This window comes from Pseudophryne corroboree, chromosome 3 (assembly GCF_028390025.1).
Source record: "Pseudophryne corroboree isolate aPseCor3 chromosome 3, aPseCor3.hap2, whole genome shotgun sequence".
NCBI classification, from domain to species: Eukaryota; Metazoa; Chordata; class Amphibia; order Anura; family Myobatrachidae; genus Pseudophryne; species Pseudophryne corroboree.
This window is the reverse complement of record NC_086446.1, coordinates 176103061-176125870: the sequence shown is the minus strand read 5'-3', so window position 1 is coordinate 176125870 and position 22810 is coordinate 176103061. Positions and strand designations below refer to the sequence as shown.

General features: G+C 48.0%; 1 protein-coding gene across 2 annotated transcripts in view; it reads right to left on the bottom strand.

Annotated features, from left to right (window-relative positions):
• Nucleotides 1-14196, bottom strand: part of MTG1 (mitochondrial ribosome associated GTPase 1) — a 175107-nt gene extending 160911 nt beyond the window's left edge. Inside the window, exons 1-3 of one of the 2 annotated variants that reach the window (XM_063963414.1) lie at nt 13953-14196; nt 5334-5398; nt 3939-4043 (exon numbers count right to left, since the gene is read on the bottom strand). In XM_063963414.1, coding sequence (XP_063819484.1) covers nt 3939-4043; nt 5334-5398; nt 13953-14178 — 396 coding nt within the window. In that variant the 5' untranslated portion in view covers nt 14179-14196. The remainder of the gene's footprint in view (nt 1-3938; nt 4044-5333; nt 5399-13952) is intronic. The other variant, XM_063963413.1, reaches the window with a different exon arrangement.
• Nucleotides 14197-22810: the final 8614 nt, after the last annotated feature.

Below are 22810 nucleotides of genomic sequence, written 5' to 3'. Positions count from 1 at the left end.
TGCAGCCCCCACAGAAGAGACACCCTTGTCTTTGGAGACAGGATTATCCGCTGATGCATCTGAAAATGCGATCCGGACCATTCGTCCAGCAAATCCCCTGAGATCTGCCGAATGGAATCGCTTCGTAAGAAGCCACCATTTTTCCCAGGACTCCTATGCATTGATGCACTGATACTTGGCCTGGTTTTAGGAGGTTTCTGACTAGGTCGAATAACTCCTTGGCTTTTTCCTCCCGGAGGAACACCTTTTTCTGGACTATGCCCAGAATCATTCCTAGGAACAGCAGACGTATCGTCGGAAAACAGCTGCGATTCTTGGAATATTTAGAATCCAGTCGTGCTGTCGTAGAACTACTTTAGATAGTGCTCTTCCGACCTCCAACTGTTCTCTGGAACTTGCCCTTTTCAGGATATCGTCCAAGTAAGGGATAATTTAGATGCCTTTTTTCTTTGAAGAAACATCTTTTCGGCCATTACCTTGGTAAAAGGCCCGGGGTGCCGTGGATAATTCAAACGGCATCGTCTGAAACTGATATTGACAGTTCTGTACCACGAACCAGAGGTACCCTTGTTGAGAAGGGCAAATTTGGACATGGAGGTAATCCTTGATGTCCAGGGACACCATATAGTCCCCTTTTTTCCGGTTCGCTATCACTGCTCTGAGTGACTCCATCTCGATTTGAACCTTTTATGTAAGTGTTCAAAGATTTCAGTTTAGACTATGTCTCACCAAGCCGTCTGGCTTCAGTACCACAATATAGTGTGGAAAAATAATACCCTTTTCCTTGTTGTAGGAGGGGTACTTTGATTATCACCTGCTGGATATACAGCTTGTGAATTGTTTCCAATGCTGCCTCCCTGTCGGAGGGAGCCGTTGGTAAAGCAGACTTCAGAAACCTGCGAGGAGAAGATGTCTCGACTCTCCAATCTGTACCCCTGGGATAATACTTGTACTATCTAGGGGTCAACCTGCGAGTGATCCCACTGCGCGCTGAGACTCTTGAGACTACCCCCCCACCTTGAGTCCGCTTGCACGGCCCCAGCGTCATGCTGAGGACTTGGCAGACGCGGTGGAGGGCTTCTTTTCCTGGGAAGGGGCTGCCTGCTGCAGTCTACTTCCCTTACCTCTATGTCTGGGCAGATATGACTGGCCTTTTGCCTGCATGCCCTCATGGGAAAGGAAGGATTGAGGCTGAAAAGACGGTGTCTTTTTCAGCTGAGATGTAACTTGGGGTAAAAAGGTTGGATTTCCCAGCTGTTGCCGTGGTCCCCAGGTCCGATGGACCGACCCCAACTAACTCCTTCCCTTTATACGGCAATACTTCCATGTGCCGTATGGGATCTGTATCACCTGACCACTGTCGTGTCCATGACATCTTCTGGGTGATATGGACAACGTACTTATCTTGATGCCAGAGAGCAAATATCCCTCTGTGCATCTCACGTACATATATATAGAATGCATCCTATTAAATGCTCTATATGAATAAAATATTTTCAGTCAGGGAATCCGACCAAGCCAACCCAGCACTGCATCTCCAGGCTGATGGCGATCGCTGGTCGCAGTATAACCACCGTATGTGTGTATATACTTTTTAGGATATCTTTTCAGCTTCCTATCAGCTGGCTCCTTGAGGGCGGCCGTATCTGGAGACGGTAACGCCACTTGATAAGCGTGTGAGCGCCTTATCACCCTAAGGGGTGTTTCCCAACGCGCCCTAATTTCTGGCGGGAAAGGGTATAACGCCAATATTTGCTATCGGGGTAACCCCACGCATCATCACACACTTCATTTTATTTTATCTGATTCAGGAAAAACTACAGGTAGTTTTTTCACTCCCACATAATACCCTTTTTTGTGGTACTTGTAGTATCAGAAATATGCAACACCTCCTTCATTGCCCTTAACGTGTGGCCCTAATGAGAAATACGTTTGTTTATTCACCGTCGACACTGGATTCAGTGTCCGTGTCTGTGTCGACCGACTGAGGTAAATGGGCGTTTTTAACGCCCCTGACGGTGTTTCTGAGACGCCTGGACCGGTACTAATAGTTTGTCGGCCGTCTCACGTCGTCAACCGACCTTGCAGCGTGTTGACATTCTCACGTAATTCCCTAAATAAGCCATCCATTCCGGTGTCGACTCCCTAGAGAGTGACATCACCATTACAGGCAATTTCTCCGCCTCCTCACCAACATCGTCCTCATACATGTCGACACACACGTACCGACACACAGCACACACACCGGGAATGCTCTGACAGAGGACAGGACCCACACCAGCCCTTTGGGGAGACAGAGGGAGAGTTTGCCAGCACACACCAAAACGCTATAATTATATAGGGACAACCTTATATAAGTGTTTTCCCTTATCGCATCTTTATATATATCTCAATATCGCCAAAATCAGTGCCCCCCCTCTCTGTTTTAACCCTGTTTCTGTAGTGCAGTGCAGGGGAGAGCCTGGGAGCCTTCTCTCCAGGCTTTCTGTGAGAGAAAATGGCGCTGTGTGCTGAGGAGATAGGCCCCGCCCCTTTTTCGGCGGGCTCGTCTCCCGCTATTTAGTGAATCTTGGCAGGGGTTAAATATCTCCATATAGCCTCTGGGGGCTATATGTGAGGTATTTTTCGCCAAAAAAGGTTTTCATTTGCCTCCCAGGGCGCCCCCCTCCCAGCGCCCTGCACCCTCAGTGACTGCCGTGTGAAGTGTGCTGAGAGGAAAATGGCGCACAGCTGCAGTGCTGTGCGCTACCTTTAGAAGACTGCAGGAGTCTTCAGCCGCCGATTCTGGACCTCTTCTTACTTCAGCATCTGCAAGGGGGCCGGCGGCGCGGCTCCGGTGACCATCCAGGCTGTACCTGTGATCGTCCCTCTGGAGCTGATGTCCAGTAGCCAAGAAGCCAATCCATCCTGCACGCAGGTGAGTTCACTCCTTCTCCCCTAAGTCCCTCGTTGCAGTGATCCTGTTGCCAGCAGGACTCACTGTAAAATAAAAAACCTAAGCTAAACTTTCTCTAAGCAGCTCTTTAGGAGAGCCACCTAGATTGCACCCTTCTCGGCCGGGCACAAAAATCTAACTGGAGTCTGGAGGAGGGTCATAGGGGGAGGAGCCAGTGCACACCACCTGATCGGAAAGCTTTACTTTTTGTGCCCTGTCTCCTGCGGAGCCGCTATTCCCCATGGTCCTTTCAGGAACCCCAGCATCCACAAGGACGATAGAGAAATTAAAGATTCGGAACCATATTATAGATTAGCTAGAAAATGGACTCTGCATGTATATTATAAACTAGCCACCACAGTGTAAACGTGTTTGCATTGCACACTACTTGCCAAAGAATTGGCTCTGTGCTAGTCTATTATGTGTGGAAGGATCAATGGATGTTGACAATGGTGCGGATGTTAAAGCAACACAGGATATGTGGGGCAGACCTGGATTGCATTTTGAGTTGCCAAAACTGCTTTTCCCACCATTGGATAATGTCCTCTGGTGTGACAGGGAAACTGTGTTTCCCATTTCATGTACTTTCAAAACACTACTGAATAAAGGTTCATACACACTTGCCGATAAAATAAATGACGTCACTTATTTTCACCCTTCCTGAGCGACGTTGTTCACCTTCTTGGCAAGTGTGTATACCCCTAACAACAACCGATGCACGGCCCCGCGGGTCATTAACAAGCCTCGGTGTCGGTGGTGCATGAATGCTCAATCTGGACTGTCTTCAAGGAGCTGCCTACACGGCCCGGCCACTGCGTGACGTCATTAGTAATTACAGTAATAAATAAGATATTTGATGAGAGGCAATGTGGCAAATCCTTCTAAATGTTGCAGATTAGAATTGCTATGTATTATTTTATGCAAGCATCTTAACTATCTGCTCAGTTTACATTTTTCTTATTCTTTCCATGACTTAAACAGAGGTTTACTTTGGAATTTTTACATTTTGATGAGACAGGTCTGCCAGGTCCATTTTGTTGAGTATAAGCAGGTGAGGTTTAATTCCAAGGTACTCTTTAAAGAGAGGGTTCCGACCAGATAATGGGATGTGTCATAGTCAAGTAAATAACTACTATAGTTCTTATAAAACAAACAAACAAACTGTGACTCTGTAAGAAAACTGTGTTCATACAGTAACCGTCCAGAAACCTGCATGTAATCACAATGTCCTGTGGACTAAACTAAATGTGCATTCAGCTTCTACAGTTGTACAATGCACTACTATATCATATTGCCATGGGTCATAGGAAGGGAGCTTTCATACTCTAACTGAAGAAAAGACTATGGGGGTCATTCCGAGTTGATCGCTCGCTAGCTACTTTTTGCATCCGTGCAAATTCATAGCCGCCGCCCACTGGGAAGTGTATATTTGCTGTGCAAGGGTGCGATCGCATGTGCAGCTGAGCAGTACAAAAAAAGTTTGTGCAGTTTCTGAGTAGCTCAGAACTTACTCAGCCCTTGCGATCACTTCAGCCTGCCCGGTCCCGGAAATTGACATCAGACACCCGCCCTGCAAACGCTTGGACACGCCTGCGTTTTTCCAAACACTTCCAGAATACGGTCAGTTGCCACCCACAAACACCCTCTTCCTGTCAATCTCCTTGCGATCGGCTGTGCAAATGGATTCTTCGTTACATCCATCGCACAGCAACGATCCGCTTTGTACCAATACGACACGCCTGCGCAGTAGTGACCAGATAGGTGTGCTGCGAAAAAACGGCAGCGTGCGATCAGGTCGGAATGACCCCCTATATACCACACAGTAAAGACTAAAAAGATGTATGTTGATATATTTGTCATCTGGTAGGTAAACAAGCAATGTAGAGGTAGAGAGGAGTAATATTTTTAGACTAATCCTTTAGCCAGGAAATTTTGTATGTTTCATCTAATTTTGTCCGTCTGTCTTTTACTCTTTTGTCCCAGTCTTGTCAATTACCCCAGCATCCACAACCCAGGCTAGAGAAGAGCATCATCACTTTCAGTGCAGACTGGTAACTTCTGCAAGGGGCACTTTCACTATAATTCTATAGTGTAGGGAACTAATGCTTGTTATACCTGAAACACTGACTGTCTAGTGGTGCAGCTGATTGAGGATGACATAATTTGTAACTAATCTCTACTGACAAGATATTAAGAACCACCCAAACAGATTACTATACTTAGTCACAATAACAATTGATCGCACCAAATGTGTGAGATATATGGTCGACTTTAGGGAGATTTCTAAAACTCTTGTATTTATTGACTTCTAGCTTTTCCTTAAATACCTTCTACCTTCTAATACATCACATCAATGCAAGTGCAATAGCTACATTTGCAGTCCAGAGTTAAAGGATATTCTGGCATCGTGCACTTCCAGAATGCAGTCAATTTTGGTCAGTTTAGCCCTCATCTGTTTGATCCCTGCAGGAGAAACAGTGAAATTAGTCAGGAGTCATGTTCTGCAAAACGGAGGTGCTGCATCTATTTACTGTATCACTGGACCAATAGACACAGTTACAGTTTTCAAGCAGGGTCCAAAGTTGGTGAAATTTGCACAATAACCTTTACAAAATGCAATCAATAAGTAGAAAAAACACCCAATGTGAAGCTGAAAATTGACACTTGGAAGATAAACACAGAAATATAAATATTTGGACGTAAAGATATTAAATTTTTCCTTATGCTGTATGCGATTAGATATTTCTGAATCCAATGATTTTCTACATTTGTTACAGATGTAAAATAAGAATTTACTTACCGATAATTCTATTTCTCGGAGTCCGTAGTGGATGCTGGGGACTCCGTCAGGACCATGGGGATTAGCGGCTCCGCAGGAGACAGGGCACAAAAGTAAAAGCTTTAGGATCAGGTGGTGTGCACTGGCTCCTCCCCCTATGACCCTCCTCCAAGCCTCAGTTAGGATACTGTGCCCGGACGAGCGTACACAATAAGGAAGGATTTTTGAATCCCGGGTAAGACTCATACCAGCCACACCAATCACAATGTACAACCTGTGATCTGAACCCAGTTAACAGCATGATAACAGCGGAGCCTCTGAAAAGATGGCTCACAACAATAATAACCCGATTTTTGTAACAATAACTATGTACAAGTATTGCAGACAATCCGCACTTGGGATGGGCGCCCAGCATCCACTACGGACTACGAGAAATAGAATTATCGGTAAGTAAATTCTTATTTTCTCTGACGTCCTAAGTGGATGCTGGGGACTCCGTCAGGACCATGGGGATTATACCAAAGCTCCCAAACGGGCGGGAGAGTGCGGATGACTCTGCAGCACCGAATGAGAGAACTCCAGGTCCTCCTCAGTCAGGGTGAGCCCCTGACCAAGTAGCAGCTCGGCAAAGTTGTAAAGCCGAGACCCCTCGGGCAGCCGCCCAAGATGAGCCCACCTTCCTTGTGGAATGGGCATTTACATATTTTGGCTGTGGCAGGCCTGCCACAGAATGTGCAAGCTGAATTGTACTACACATCCAACTAGCAATCGTCTGCTTAGAAGCAAGAGCACCCAGTTTGTTGGGTGCATACAGGATAACAGCAAGTCAGTTTTCCTGACTCCAGCCGTCCTGGAAACCTATATTTTCAGGGCCCTGACAACATCTAGCAAACTTGGAGTCCTCCAAGTCCCTAGTAGCCGCAGGTACCACAATAAGCTGGTTCAGGTGAAACACTGACACCACCTTAGGGAGAAACTGGGGACGAGTCCGCAGCTCTGCCCTGTCCGAATGGACAATCAGATATGGGCTTTTGTGAGACAAAGCCGCCAATTCTGACACTCGCCTGGCCGAGGCCAGGACCAACAGCATGGTCACTTTTCATGTGAGATATTTCAAATCCACAGATTTGAACGGTTTAAACCAATGTGATTTGAGGAATCCCAACTACGTTGAGATCCCACAGTGCCACTGGAGGCACAAAAGGGGGTTGTATATGCAGTACTCCCTTGACAAACTTCTGGACTTCAGGAACTGAAGCCAATTCTTTCTGGAAGAAAATCGACAGGGCCGAAATTTGAACCTTAATGGACCCCAATTTGAGGCCCATAGACACTCCTGTTTGCAGGAAATGCAGGAATCGACCGAGTTGAAATTTCTTCGTGGGGCCTTCCTGGCCTCACACCACGCAACATATTTTCGCCACATGTGGTGATAATGTTGTGCGGTCACCTCCTTCCTGGCTTTGACCAGGGTAGGAATGACCTCTTCCGGAATGCCTTTTTCCCTTAGGATCCGGTGTTCAACCGCCATGCCGTCAAACGCAGCCGCGGTAAGTCTTGGAACAGACATGGTACTTGCTGAAGCAAGTCCCTTCTTAGCGGCAGAGGCCATGAGTCCTCTGTGAGCATCTCTTGAAGTTCCGGGTACCAAGTCCTTCTTGGCCAATCCGGAGCCACGAGTATAGTTCTTACTCCTCTACGTCTTATAATTCTCAATACCTTGGGTATGAGAAGCAGAGGAGGGAACACATACCACGACTGGTACACCCACGGTGTTACCAGAACGTCCACAGCTATTGCCTGAAGGTCTCTTGACCTGGCGCAATACCTGTCCAGTTTTTTGTTCAGGCGGGACGCCATCATGTCCACCTTTGGTCTTTCCCAACGGTTCACAATCATGTGGAAAACTTCCCGATGAAGTCCCCACTCTCCCGGGTGGAGGTCGTGCCTGCTGAGGAAGTCTGCTTCCCATCCACTCCCGGAATGAACACTGCTGACAGTGCTATCACATGATTTTCCGCCCAGCGAAAAATCCTTGCAGTTTCTGCCATTGCCCTCCTGCTTCTTGTGCCGCCCTGTCTGTTTACGTGGGCGACTGCCGTGATGTTGTCCCACTGGATCAATACCGGCTGACCTTGAAGCAGAGGTCTTGCTAAGCTTAGAGCATTATAAATTGCCCTTAGCTCCAGTATATTTATGTGGAGTAAAGTCTCCAGACTTGATCACACTCCCTGGAAATTTTTTCCCTGTGTGACTGCTCCCCAGCCTCTCAGGCTGGCCTCCGTGGTCACCAGCATCCAATCCTGAATGCCGAATCTGCGGCCCTCTAGAAGATGAGCACTCTGTAACCACCACAGGAGAGACACCCTTGTCCTTGGAGATAGGGTTATCCGCTGATGCATCTGAAGATGCGATCCGGACCATTTGTCCAGCAGATCCCACTGAAAAGTTCTTGCGTGGAATCTGCCGAATGGAATCGCTTCGTAATAAGCCACCATTTTTCCCAGGACTCTTGTGCAATGATGCACTGACACTTTTCCTGGTTTTAGGAGGTTCCTGACTAGCTCGGATAACTCCCTGGCTTTCTCCTCCGGGAGAAACACCTTTTTTTTGGACTGTGTCCAGAATCATCCCTAGGAACAGCAGACGTGTCGTCGGAAACAACTGCGGTTTTGGAATATTTAGAATCCACCCGTGCTGTCGTAGAACTACTTGAGATAGTGCTACTCCGACCTCCAACTGTTCTCTGGACCTTGCTCTTATCAGGAGGTCGTCCATTTTCTTTGAAGAAGAATCATCATTTCGGCCATTACCTTGGTAAAGACCCGGGGTGCCGTGGACAATCCAAACGGCAGCGTCTGAAACTGATAGTGACAGTTCTGTACCACGAACCTGAGGTACCCTTGGTGAGAAGGGCAAATTGGGACATGGAGGTAAGCAACCCTGATGTCCCGGGACACCATATAGTCCCCTTCTTCCTGGTTCGCTATCACTGCTCTGAGTGACTCCATCTTGATTTGAACCTTTGTAAGTGTTCAAATATTTCAGATTTAGAATAGGTCTCACCGAGCCTTCTGGCTTCAGTACCACAATATAGTGTGGAATAATACCCCTTTCCTTGTTGTAGGAGGGGTACTTTGATTATCACCTGCTGGGAATACAGCTTGTGAATTGTTTCCAATACTGCCTCCCTGTCGGAGGGAGACGTTGGTAAAGCAGACTTCAGGAACCTGCGAGGGGGAAACGTCTTGACTTTCCAATCTGTACCCCTGGGATACTACTTGTAGGATCCAGGGGTCCTGTACGGCCCCAGCGTCATGCTGAGAACTTGGCAGAAGCGGTGGAGGGCTTCTGTTCCTGGGAATGGGCTGCCTGCTGCAGTCTTCTTCCCTTTCCTCTATCCCTGGGCAGATATGACTCTTATGGGGACGAAAGGACTGAGGCTGAAAAGACGGTGTCTTTTTCTGCAGAGATGTGACTTAGGGTAAAAACGGTGGATTTTCCAGCAGTTGCCGTGGCCACCAGGTCCGATGGACCGACCCCAAATAACTCCTCCCCTTTATACGGCAATACATCTTTGTGCCGTTTGGAATCTGCATCACCTGACCACTGTCGTGTCCATAAACATCTTCTGGCAGATATGGACATCGCACTTACTCTTGATGCCAGAGTGCAAATATCCCTCTGTGCATCTCGCATATATAGAAATGCATCCTTTAAATGCTCTATAGTCAATAAAATACTGTCCCTGTCAAGGGTATCAATATTTTTAGTCAGGGAATCCGACCAAGCCACCCCAGCTCTGCACATCCAGGCTGAGGCGATCGCTGGTCTCAGTATAACACCAGTATGTGTGTATATACTTCCTAGGATATTTTCCAGCCTCCTATCAGTTGGCTCCTTGAGGACGGCCCTATCTGGAGACGGTACCGCCACTTGTTTTGATAAGCGTGTGAGCGCCTTATCCACCCTAAGGGGTGTTTCCCAACGCGCCCTAACTTCTGGCGGGAAAGGGTATACCGCCAATAATTTTCTATCGGGGGAAACCCACGCATCATCACACACTTCATTTAATTTATCTGATTCTGGAAAAACTACAGGTAGTTTTTTCACACCCCACATAATACCCTTTTTTGTGGTACTTGTAGTATCAGAAATATGTAACACCTCCTTCATTGCCCTTAACAAGTAACGTGTGGCCCTTTAAAGGAAAATACGTTTGTTTCTTCACCGTCGACACTGAAATCAGTGTCCGTGTCTGTGTCTGTCGACCGACTGAGGTAAATGGGCGTTTTAAAGCCCCTGACGGTGTTTGAGACGCCTGGACAGGTACTATTTTGTTTGCCGGCCGTCTCTGTTGACATTATCACGTAATTCCTTGAATAAGCCATCCATTCCGGTGTCGACTCCCTAGAGAGTGACATCACCATTACAGGCAATTGCTCCGCCTCCTCACCAACATCGTCCTCATACATGTCGACACACACGTACCGACACACAGCACACACACAGGGAATGCTCTGATAGAGGACAGGACCCCACTAGCCCTTTGGGGAGACAAAGGGAGAGTTTGCCAGCACACACCAAAAACGCTATAATTATACAGGGACAACCTTTATATAAGTGTTTTTCCCTTATAGCATTTTAATATATATAGTCATATCGCCAAATCAGTGCCCCCCCTCTCTGTTTTAACCCTGTTTCTGTAGTGCAGTGCAGGGGAGAGCCTGGGAGCCTTCCCACCAGCATTTCTGTGAGGGAAAATGGCGCTGTGTGCTGAGGAGAATAGGCCCCGCCCCCTTTTCGGCGGGCTTCTTCTCCCGTTTTTCTGAGACCTGGCAGGGGTTAAATACATCCATATAGCCCCCAGGGGCTATATGTGATGTATTTTTAGCCAGAATAAGGTACTATCATTGCTGCCCAGGGCGCCCCCCCCAGCGCCCTGCACCCTCAGTGACCGCTGCTATGAAGTGTGCTGACAACAATGGCGCACAGCTGCAGTGCTGTGCGCTACCTTATGAAGACTGAAAAGTCTTCTGCCGCCGGTTTCTGGACCTCTTCACTTTTCGGCATCTGCAAGGGGGTCGGCGGCGCGGCTCCGGGACGAACCCCAGGGTGAGACCTGTGTTCCGACTCCCTCTGGAGCTAATGGTGTCCAGTAGCCTAAGAAGCCAATCCATCCTGCACGCAGGTGAGTTCACTTCTTCTCCCCTAAGTCCCTCGTAGCAATGAGCCTGTTGCCAGCAGGACTCACTGAAAATAAAAAACCTAACAAAACTTTTACTCTAAGCAGCTCTTTAGGAGAGCCACCTAGATTGCACCCTTCTCGGCCGGGCACAAAAATCTAACTGAGGCTTGGAGGAGGGTCATAGGGGGAGGAGCCAGTGCACACCACCTGATCCTAAAGCTTTTACTTTTGTGCCCTGTCTCCTGCGGAGCCGCTAATCCCCATGGTCCTGACGGAGTCCCCAGCATCCACTTAGGACGTCAGAGAAAAGTAGTTGTTTTTTTTAATCAAAAGTACATATACAGATATCACATCTGAAACTTTTGCTTTGTTCTGGAATTGGAACATAACTTTTGCTCTATGGCAGGTCTCGACAAATCCCAGGGTCCAGATCGCCATGGCCCCTATATTTTGCTGCCTGGCTACCAGATTATGCAGGGATGGAGGAAGCAGATCCTCTTCAGCCCCAGCAGAGATTTGTGGGTGTGCCTGTATTGCGACGGCCATTTGATACACAGGAGTGCATGTGCTGAGTGTCCGTCCCGGCCTGCGCTGACTGTTGTGCTTGTCCGTCCCAACCTGCGCTGTCTACTGAATCCAAACTCTGGCTGCATAAAGCTCTCGGAAAAGAGGGTCTATGCGTGGCCGGGGATTGCGGCTTCGTAAGGGGTATTGATGTGGCAACTGGGCAGGGGGATTGTTTGTCCGGGTGGTGGCTGTGGAGGGGTGGTTGGCCTTGAGGTACCCCCTTAGTTGTGTGGCTGTGGGGTTTGGGGTAAGCTGCTCAGTAATGTGGCTGCTGATGGGTTTCAGGTTTTTTTTTTTTTTTGGGGGGGGTAGGGGGGGGGTCTGGTTCCTTCACTGTTATCCTGGTTCCTATATTTTAGAGAAATCTGTCAAGCCCTGCCCTATTGGGCAGCGAACATGTTTGTGCGAGAGCGGGCAGCCGTAAAGCGCAGATATTGCCGTGCTGATTCGTCAGAGAGGATGCATTTGTCTGGAGTTGGATTGTCCCCTAAGGGAGAAAATAATGCACGTTCCATGGTTTTATGGCTCGTGAAAAGGGCTGCATGAGAAACAGTGAGAATGTGTTCCTTGACCTTTACTTTCAACTGTACTTTCTATTTTTTTTTTATTTTACAGCAATATTAGATCATAAGCGGTACTAGGAAGAGGAGAATCACTTACAGTAAGAGAACTTGCACAGTTAATTAAGTGGATTTGAAGACATGCATCGTGCCTCCCCTATCTAATATGGACAACATGGAGAACAGTGCAAAATCAGGTCACTCTAAATTCTGTGCTCAGACTTTAGCATTGTTTTACCAACTGGGTGCCAGGGAACAAAATCAATATTCACAGAGACAAATCTGGAATGAGAAGTTGCCACTGGTCCTCTGTTGGCTCCAATGGTCAGGCCTGTTTCAAATAACACTACAGACTGTGTTCATAAAATATACTAGAGCTAATGTGACAGTTACCCAGAGTTGCACTGCACGCTATGTACAGGCATACAGTAAGGAACAGTTAATAGCTATGGCCAGTGAACAATGATCTTATTAGCACCCTTGGTGCCTTTCTCCGAACAGAAGTATTGCTGAAACTGGAGTATCCAGAAGTGACATGTGTGGAGTGCTAAGGTAAGCCTGGTTTAATGATCTGAAATTGCACCTTTAGGCCTGCAAGTCTACCGGTTTTCATCAATGGAAGTGTGCTTTTTTTACTATAGTGATTTACTGCATTGGCAACCAGAACCAGAGACCTGTTTTGGAAACAAAATGTTAATAACTATTTGCATATATAGTAGTCATGGGAACTCACTTTCCTAATCTCAATAAAAGGAAAATGTATAAAACCTTCTAAAGAGTGGACAAGTTGCCCACAGCAACCAATTAGCTCCTAGTTGTAATTTATCAAGTACATTCTACAGTATATATTATAGGTGGAAGCCGACTTGTTGCCATGGGCAAAGTCTCCACTCTTTACAGTGATGTTGCATCGGTGACTGTTTTCTGAAGTTTGCTATGGTTACTGCAACAATTTTACAGCTGCAGAGGTAAACCGTGACACAAGTACGTGGGTGCTTTTGCTCCAGTCTGCGACTGATAAGAAGGGGACAATTGCCCAATGCATATATATTATACTAATTGCAAGTCAGATCCGCACAATTATTAAGTGGATTTATTTGATCATTTATATTAGCCCTGCTTTTGGAATTTTTAACCTAACAGTACAGTATCCAAGAGAAAACACCTACACTGTGTTAGCTCATTCATTAAAACATTGCTGTGTTCAAGTCTAAGGGGCCCTACTCATTTGACGATGCGCCGCCGAGGTGCCCGACGGCCGAAACAGCCGACGAGCGACCCGGCGGCGGGGGGGCAGTGAAGTTTCTTCACTCTCCCCGTCACGCGGCTGCATTGAAGTGCAGGCAAATATGGACGAGATCGTCCATATTGGCCTGCATGCACAGCCGACGGGAGACCAGCGATGAACGAGCGCGGGGCCGCGCATCGTTCATCGCTGGAGTCTCCACACTGAAAGATATGAACGAGTTCTCGTTCATTTATGAACGAGATCGTTCATATCTTTCAGAAAATCGGCCAGTGTGTAGGGCCTATTACACAGCACATAATATAACAAGTGACTTTAAGGCATTTCTGTCAAGTTATTATATTAACTTTAATGAAACACGAATATTATAGGCTTTTGCACGCTGACATGCTTTCATATATGTTGCATAGGTGTCTTGTCTAAGCACATGTTTTACATGTGGGTGCTCTTTATAAAAATAAAATAAAAAAAAAAAAAGCAGAAGTGTGTATATATTATTTCTATTTAAGAAAACAAATATTTTGTGATCATTAGCTGGGCATTTCCCAAATATATCAGGTGAGAACGCATTGTGGCTGTGCTAGTACTCTAACGTTATAAAAAATACTGCCCTGGCATGTAAAGCCCCACATCGGTGATTATGCACCAGCCTCAGTGACAGTGTCCCCAACTCTCACCCCTAGCCATGTGCCCCGGGAACCAGTGCGCCACAGTCTGCTCTCCAAAGTCATAGGGCCGGCGGAGGAGAAGCGTCAGCCTCATGCTGAGCACCGCTAACCGCACGTGATAAATAAGGCAGAACTCGGTCACGATCTGTAGTAGTTTTACTGGGGGACATAAAACAAGGTAGCACAGGCCCCAATACAAATTAGCATCCCCTGGAAACATTGCGCCTATCCACATCAGTTCCCCCTTATATACAGTATGTATGAATCTGTGGTGCGTGCTCGCCTCCGCTTGCGTCTCTGTCGGGTCAGTCACGTGCCATCACGCTGCGCGCTCCTGTCTATCCTTGTTTTCGCTGCTAATAATTGTAATATATAGATAGATAGAGGAAATCTCCTGGTACTATGCAAATACAAATGTGAAAATCTAATGATAAAATGTATTTAATATTGTTTTATTCACCCCTATCAAATCATTTTATTTCAGCGTACGGAAGGATACAATAATCGTGTAAGGCTGCAAATGAGACTGCGGGGGTAAAAGGGCCCTACAGACTGGGCGACCCACCGCCGAGCTGCCCGAACGCTGATACAGCAGACGGGCGACCCGGTGGCGGGGGGAGGTGACGGCGGGAGTGAAATTTCTTCACTACCCCACCATCACCCAGCGCCATAGTAATGCATGCTAATGTGGACAATCTCGTCCATATTGGCCTGCATGCATAAGCGACGGGCACCAACGATGAACGAGCACGGGGCCGCGCATCGTTCATCGTTGGTTCCTACACACTGCACGATATGAACGAGCTCTCGTTTATTAATGAACGAGAACATTCATATCGTGCAGTGTTATCTGCCAGTGCGTAGGGCCCTTAATTCAGACCTGATCGCCTGCAATCAGATCTGAACTGCACATGCGTCTGACCTGCAATGCGCAGGCCCTGACGGACCAGCAACTGAGAGAGCCAGTCAGCGACGGGATTGCGCGAAGGATCCATTTGCACGGGGTGTTCGCAAAGGAGATTGACATGGCAATTGTATGTGGCAATTGACCGTTTGCAGGGAGTGTTTGGAAAAACGCAGGCGTGTCCAAGCGTTTGCAGGGAGGGTGTCTGACATCAAATCCAGTCCTGAACAGCCTGACGTGATCGCAGCGGCTGAGTAAGTCCTGGGCTGCACAGAGACTGCACAAAATCAGTTTGTGCAGCTCTGCTACACATGCGATCGCACACCTGCACAGCTAAAATTCACTCCCCCTGTAGGCGGCGACTATCCTATCACAGGGCTGCAAAAAACGCTGCCCAGCGATCAGGTCTGAATTACCCCCTCTGAGAGATGACATACGTCTTCCATCACTATGGAATCATAGTATGATGATACTGTAGTATGGACCCTATTCAGTAAGGATTGCAAATTCTGCTTTCTGCAGCAGGTTACATTGGTTTCCACCGGGAAACATCAGGGTGTAGAGTGGATCTGGATCCAGAGGCAATAACAGGCAAAGCTTTAGCTGTCCCAGGATGTATAGGGGCCTTCTCTATAACATCACCTCCAGGCACTAGGAATTCAGTTTTGAGTTGGTGCCTGCAGCAGCAGGTCACTGAACAGGGGGGCTGCGCTGTGCATCCCTGAAAGCTTTTCATCTGACAGAAATTGTCTTTGCTATTTGAGCTGGCAGTACTGTATATCAGTGTGACATTCAGTGCTGCAGCTCCATCACCTCCCAAGCGGCGCCGCACACTCCCATTGACCTGGTTCCCGGGTACCTGCGGCTGAGGTGTCCCGGCTAAGGCACGGTCGCAGACTGCTCTCCTGGATCGCATGGCTGCTACGGGGAGGAGGTAAGAGGATCTCGTAGGTGGGACCTACCATTAAAGCGTGATCGGTCCGCAGTCTGGGGAGACGGACCGCGGCACTAGCGTGGAAACTGTCACTGGGCAGGGACCCCACTAGACCAACAGAGCATCGCAGCACAGGTCAGGTGTATTAACACCAATTTAATGGGGATCCATAGTACCTGAGGCGGAAGTCCAGCATAGGGGAGCCGGCGGTTGACCTGTAGCCCCTCCCCCAGCCCATGGCACCATCTCCTTGCAGATTTCAAGCCCTGTAGCTTCCTCACTCTCCCTCATTCCCTCGCAGAGACTCTGGGCGCCATATTAACAGCATAGCAGCAGCAGGTCTCCGGGATTGCTAGGCAAGGTCTCCCATATAAAGCCGCCTGTGTACAGCGCTGTGTCTTTAAATTCACTTGAGTAGCCTACATGTCTTAGAGACAGCGTTAGTTGAGGATAGGTGTACATGCAGAGTATATTGTACGAGTATTCTGCTATATCCTCTGGTCTGAGACCGCACTCTATATATATATATATATATATATATATATATATATATATTAATATACAGTAAGTCCAGTGCATCTATAGTGTAATAATAATAATAATAATAATAATAATTTATACCATTGCTTGTGACTGTGTGCCTGTATCTGCTGTGTGGTTACACTTTGAGTGTGTCCCAGATATTACTGTCACTATTCTGTACCCTGGGCGAGAGGCGCTCAATATCCCGGCTGTCGGGATCCCGGAACTCTTATGCACTCGCCCAGCTGCCGGCATTCTAGCGGTCGCAATCCTGGCGCCGGTATGCTGGGTGCCGGTCTATCGTATTAGACCCCCCTGAGCTAGGTGCGTTTGGGTCAAACAATATAGTTGCGCACAGAGTTTATCTATATACCTATATAAGTATATTACTCCTGTGTTACAGTCACATGGGTGGTCATTCCGAGTTGTTCGCTAGCTGCTTTCGTTCGCTGTGCAGCGATGAGGCAAAAAAAGGCACTTCTGCGTATGCGTATGCGGCGCAATGCGCACGCGCGACGTACTGTTACAAAGACCGATGTAGTTTCACACAGGGTCTAGCGAATCTTTTCAGTCGCACTGCTGGCCGCAGAGTGATTGACATGAAGTGGGCGTTTCTGGCTGTCAACTGACCGTTTTCAGGGAGTGTTCGGAATAACGCAGGCATGCCAGGAAGAACGCAGGCGTGGCTGGGCAAACGCAGGGCATGTTTGTGACGTCAAAACAGGAACTAAACAGTCTAAAGTGATCGCAAGCGCTGAGTAGGTTTAGAGCTACTCAGAAACTGCACACAAAAACTTTGTAGCCGCTCTGCGATCCTTTCGTTCGCACTTCTGCTAAGCTAAAATACACTCCCAGAGGGAGGCGGCATAGCGTTTGCACGGCTGCTAAAAACTGCTAGCGAGCGAACAACTCGGAATGACCACCATTATACCCTGTTGTTTTAATCCACAGGTTATTGTATTTGTCTGGCTATATAATCATACTGTGTAATACCAATTGTTTACATTGTGCAATGTCTAACAAAAAGGGCAGCAAATCTGCGGAAGCTCCAGCATCATGCAGAGCATGCTCCGCGGATTTATCAGAGGGGGAATTATTGCATGAAGGTCTCTGTACTGCGTGTCATGCACCTCCCAGTCAGTCTGCGGCTCCTGCACTTAGTCAGGAGCCTCCATGGACAGCTTTCACTACCCTACTGGGTACTCTAGTGCAGCGCCTTGCGCCCCCTATGGGACTGCCTGTGCCTTTACCCTCACAAATTGTGCCTATGGTTAATCTGCCTTGGGCGGAAAATGTATCTAACCAACTGCAACAACTAAACCAGTCCCTGGTTAGACAGAAATCTACCTTTGGTCACTCCTGTGTCCCTGGTACCTTTAAGCGGGCTGCTTCCTCCTCACAGTCTACAAACCTCTCTGATGTCTCATCTGAAGAGGAGGGGGAGCATATGGTCCTGTTAGACACTGAATCCTCTGTTACTGACGAGGAATCTCCCTTATTGATAGATGTCTCTGCCCTGGTAGTTGCTCTTAAGCATATCCTACAAATCACAGATGAGGAGGATTCCACTGCTGTGGCAAAGAAAACTGATAAGTTTAAACAACAGAAGGTGGTTAAAACTGTATTACCCCATTCTAATAATCTAGTGGACATCAGACAGGAATTCTGGTCTAATTCAGGGAAGAAATTCCCTATTCCCAAACGGGCCTTGGCTCGCTACCCTCTCCCTGCAGAGTTGTGTAAAAAATGGGAGACTCCGCCACCAGTGGATTCTCACGTCCCCCGCCTAGTGGTGTCATCCACTCTGCCTGTCACCACTGTCACCTCGCTGAGGGAGCCGACAGATAAGTGTGTGGAGGATTGCCTGAAATCTATATATTCCCTTACAGGGGCTATTCATTGACCCACTATAGCTGCCGCTTGGGCTACAAAAGGTATTGAAGCGTGGGTTCAGACGTTAGAGGAAGAGCTGCCCAAGGATATCTCTGAAAATGCCAGACAATACCTGCCTCATATTACCACTGCTACAACTGATGGTGACTTTCCTGCAAGTCCACGGGTGGCTAATAAATTGGAAAAATAAGATTTTACTCACCGGTAAATCTATTTCTCGTAGTCCGTAGTGGATGCTGGGAACTCCGTAAGGACCATGGGGAATAAAGGCTCCGCAGGAGACTGGGCACAACTAAAGAAAGCTTTAGGACTACCTGTTGTTCACTGGCTCCTCCCACTATGACCCTCCTCCAGACCTCAGTTAGGATACTGTGCCCGGAAGAGCTGACACAATAAGGAAGGATTTTGAATCCCGGGTAAGACTCATACCAGCCACACCAATCACACCGTATAACTCGTGATATTATACCCAGTTAACAGTATGAAATATAACTGAGCCTCACTAACAGATGGCTCATAACAATAACCCTTTAGTTAGGCAATAACTATATACAAGTATTGCAGACAATCCGCACTTGGGATGGGCGCCCAGCATCCACTACGGACTACGAGAAATAGATTTACCGGTGAGTAAAATCTTATTTTTTCTGACGTCCTAGTGGATGCTGGGAACTCCGTAAGGACCATGGGGATTATACCAAAGCTCCCAAACGGGCGGGAGAGTGCGGATGACTCTGCAGCACCGAATGAGCAAACTCAAGGTCCTCCTCAGCCAGGGTATCAAACTTGCAGACTTTTTCAAAATTGTTTGAACCCGACCAAGTAACAGCTCGGCAAAGTTGTAAAGCCGAGACCCCTCGGGCAGCCGCCCAAGAAGAGCCCATTTTCCTCGTGGAATGGGCTTTTACAGATTTAGGGTGCATCAGTCCAGCCGCAGAATGTGCAAGTTGAATCGTGCTACAGATCCAGCGAGCAATAGTCTGCTTAGAAGCAGGAGCACCCAGCTTGTTGGGTGCATACAGGATAAATAGCGAGTCAGTTTTCCTGACTCCAGCCGTCCTGGAAACATCTATTTTCAGGGCCCTGACTACGTCCAGTAACTTGGAGTCCTCCAAGTCCCACGTAGCCGCAGGCACCACAATAGATTGGTTCACATGAAAAGCTGATACCACCTTAGGAAGGAATTGGGAACGAGTCCTCAATTCCGCCCTATCTATATGAAAATCAGATAAGGGCTTTTGCATGACAAAACCGCCAATTCTGATACACACCTGGCCGACGCCAAGGCCAACCGCATGACCACTTTCCACGTGAGGTATTTTAGCTCTACGGATTTAAGTGGCTCAACCCAATGCGACTTCAGGAAATCCAACACCACGTTGAGATCCCACGGTGCCACTAGAGGCACAAACGGGGGCTGAATATGCAGCACTCCCTTAACAAAAGTCTGAACTTCAGGCAGTGAAGCCAGTTCTTTTTGGAAGAAAATGTACAGAGCCGAAATCTGGACCTTAACGTAACCCAATTTTAGGCCCGTAGTCACTCCTGACTGTAGGAAGTGCAGAAATCGACCCAGTTGAAATTCCTCCGTTGGGGCCTTCCTGGCCTCACACCAAGCAACATATATTTGCCATATGCGGTGATAATATTTTGCGATCACATCTTTCCTAGCCTTAATCAGCGTAGGAATGACTTCCTCCGGAATGCCTTTTTCCTTTAGGATCCGGTGTTCAACCGCCATGCCGTCAAACACAGCCGTGGTAAATCTTGGAACAGGCAGGGCCCCTGCTGCAGCAGGTCCTGTCTGAGCGGCAGAGGCCATGGGTCCTCTGAGATCATTTCTTGAAGTTCTGGGTACCAGGCTCTTCTTGGCCAATCCGGAACCACGAGTATAGTTCTTACTCTTCTCCTTCTTAGTATTCTCAATACCTTGGGTATGAGAGGCAAAGGAAGGAACACATACACCGACTGGTACACCCACGGTGTTACCAGAGTGTCCACAGCTATCGCCTGAGGGTCGCTTGACCTGGCGCAATATCTTTTTAGCTTTTTGTTGAGGCGTGCGCCATCACGTCACCTGTGGCCTTTCTCAACGGTGTACAATCATTTTGAAGACTTCTGGATGAAGTCCCCACTCTCCCGGGTGGAGGTCGTGCCTGCTGAGAAAGTCTACTTCCCAGTTGTCCACTCCGGGAATGAACACTGCTAACAGTGCTAACACATGATTTTTCGCCCATCGGAAAATCCTTGTGGCTTCTGCCATCACCATCCTGCTTCTTGTGCCGCCCTGCTGGTTTACATGGGCGACCGCCGTGATGTTGTCTGACTGGATCAGCACCGGCTGGTGTTGAAGCAGGGGTCTAGCCTGACTTAGGGCATTGTGAATGGCCCTAAGTCCCCGAATATTTATGTGTAGGGAAGTCTCCTGACTTGACCATAGTCCTTGGAAGTTTCTTCCCTGTGTGACTGCCCCCCAGCCTCGAAGGCTGGCATCCGTGGTCACCAGGACCCAGTCCTGTATGCCGAATCTGCGGCCCTCTAGAAGATGAGCACTCTGCAGCCACCACAACAGCGACACCCAGGCCCTTGGAGACAGGGTTATAAGCCGATGCATCTGAAGATGCGACCCGGACCTCTTGTCCAACAGATCCCACTGGAAGATCCTTGCCTGGAACCTGCCGAATGGAATTTCTTCGTAAGAAGCTACCATCTTTCCCAGGACTCGCGTGCATTGATGCACCGACACCTGTATTTGTATTAGGAGGTCTCCGACTAGAGATGACAACTCCTTGGCCTTCTCCTCCGGGAGAAACCCTTTTTTCTTGTTCTGCGTCCAGAACCATACCCAGGAACAGTAGACGCGTCGTAGGAACCAGCTGCGACTTTGGACTATTCAGAATCCAGCCGTGCTGTTGTAGCACTTCCCGAGATAGTGCTACTCCGACGAACAACTGCTCCCTGGACCTCGCCTTTATAAGGAGATCGTCCAAGTACGGGATAATTAAAACTCCCTTTTTTCGAAGGAGTATCATCATTTCGGCCATTACCTTGGTAAATACCCTCGGTGCCGTGGACAGACCAACGGCAACGTCTGGAATTGGTAATGACAGTCCTGTACCACAATTTTGAGGTACTCCTGATGAGGAGGGTAAATGGGGACATGCAGGTTAGCATCCTTGATGTCCAGTGATACCATGTCGTCCAGGCTTGTAATAACCGCCCTGAGCGATTCCATTTTGAACTTGAACCTTCGTATATAAGTGTTCAAGGATTTCAATTTTAGAATGGGTCTCACCGAACCGCCTGGTTTCGGTACCACAAACATTGTGGAATAGTAACCCCGGCCTTGTTGAAGGAGGGGTACCTTGATTATCACCTGCTGGAAGTACAGCTTGTGAATTGCCGCCAGTACTACCTCTCCTCGAGGGCAGCAGACAAGGCTGATTTGAGGTAACGGCGAGGGGGAGTCGCCTCGAACTCCAGCTTGTATCCCTGTGATACTACTTGCAGAACCCAGGGATCCACTTGTGAGCGAGCCCACTGGTCGCTGAAGTTCCCGAGACGCGCCCCCACCACACCTGGCTCCACCTGTGGAGCTCCAGCATCATGCGGTGGACTCAGATGAAGCGGGGGAAGATTTTTGATCCTGGGAACTGGCTGTCTGGTGCAGCTTTTTCCCTCTTCCCTTGTCTCTGTGCAGAAAGGAAGCGCCTTTGACCCGCTCGCTTTTCTGAAGCCGAAAGGACTGTACCTGATAATACGGTGCTTTCTTAGGCTGTGAGGAACCTGAGGTAAAAAAATTTCTTCCCAGCTGTTGCTGTGGATACGAGGTCCCAGAGACCATCCCCAAACAATTCCTCACCCTCATAAGGCAGAATCTGCCTTTTAAAGTCAGCATCACCTGTCCACTGCCGGGTCCCTAATACCCTCCTGGCAGAATGGACATTGCATTAGCTTTTTGATGCCAGCCGGCAAATATCCCTCTGTGCATCCCTCATATATAAGACGACGTCTTTAATATGCTCTATGGTTAGCAAAATAGTATCCCTGTATAGGGTATCAATATTATCTGACAGGGTATCAGACCACGCTGCAGCAGCACTATCCATGCTGAGGCAATTGCAGGTCTCAGTATAGTACCTGAGTGTGTATATACAGACTTCAGGATAGCCTTCTGCTTTTTAACAGCAGGCTCCTTCAAAGTGGCCGTATCCTAAGACGGCAGTGCCACCTTTTTTGACAAACGTGTGAGCGCCTTATCCACCCTAGGGGATATCTCCCAACGTGACCTATCCTCTGGCGGGAAAGGGTACGCCATCAGTAACTTTTTAGAAATTACCAGTTTCTTATCGGGGGAACCCACGCTTCATTCACTCATCTGATGGGGGAACAAAACACTGGCTGCTTTTTCTCCCCAAACATAAAACCCCTTTTTTGTGGTATTTGGGTTAATGTCAGAAATGTGTAACACATTTTTCATTGCCGAGTGCAACGGATGTTCCTAGTGGATTGTGTATATGTCTCAACCTCGTCGACACTGGAGTCAGACTCTATGTCGACATCTGTATCTGCCATCTGAGGTAGCGGGCGTTTTTGAGCCCCTGATGGCCTTTG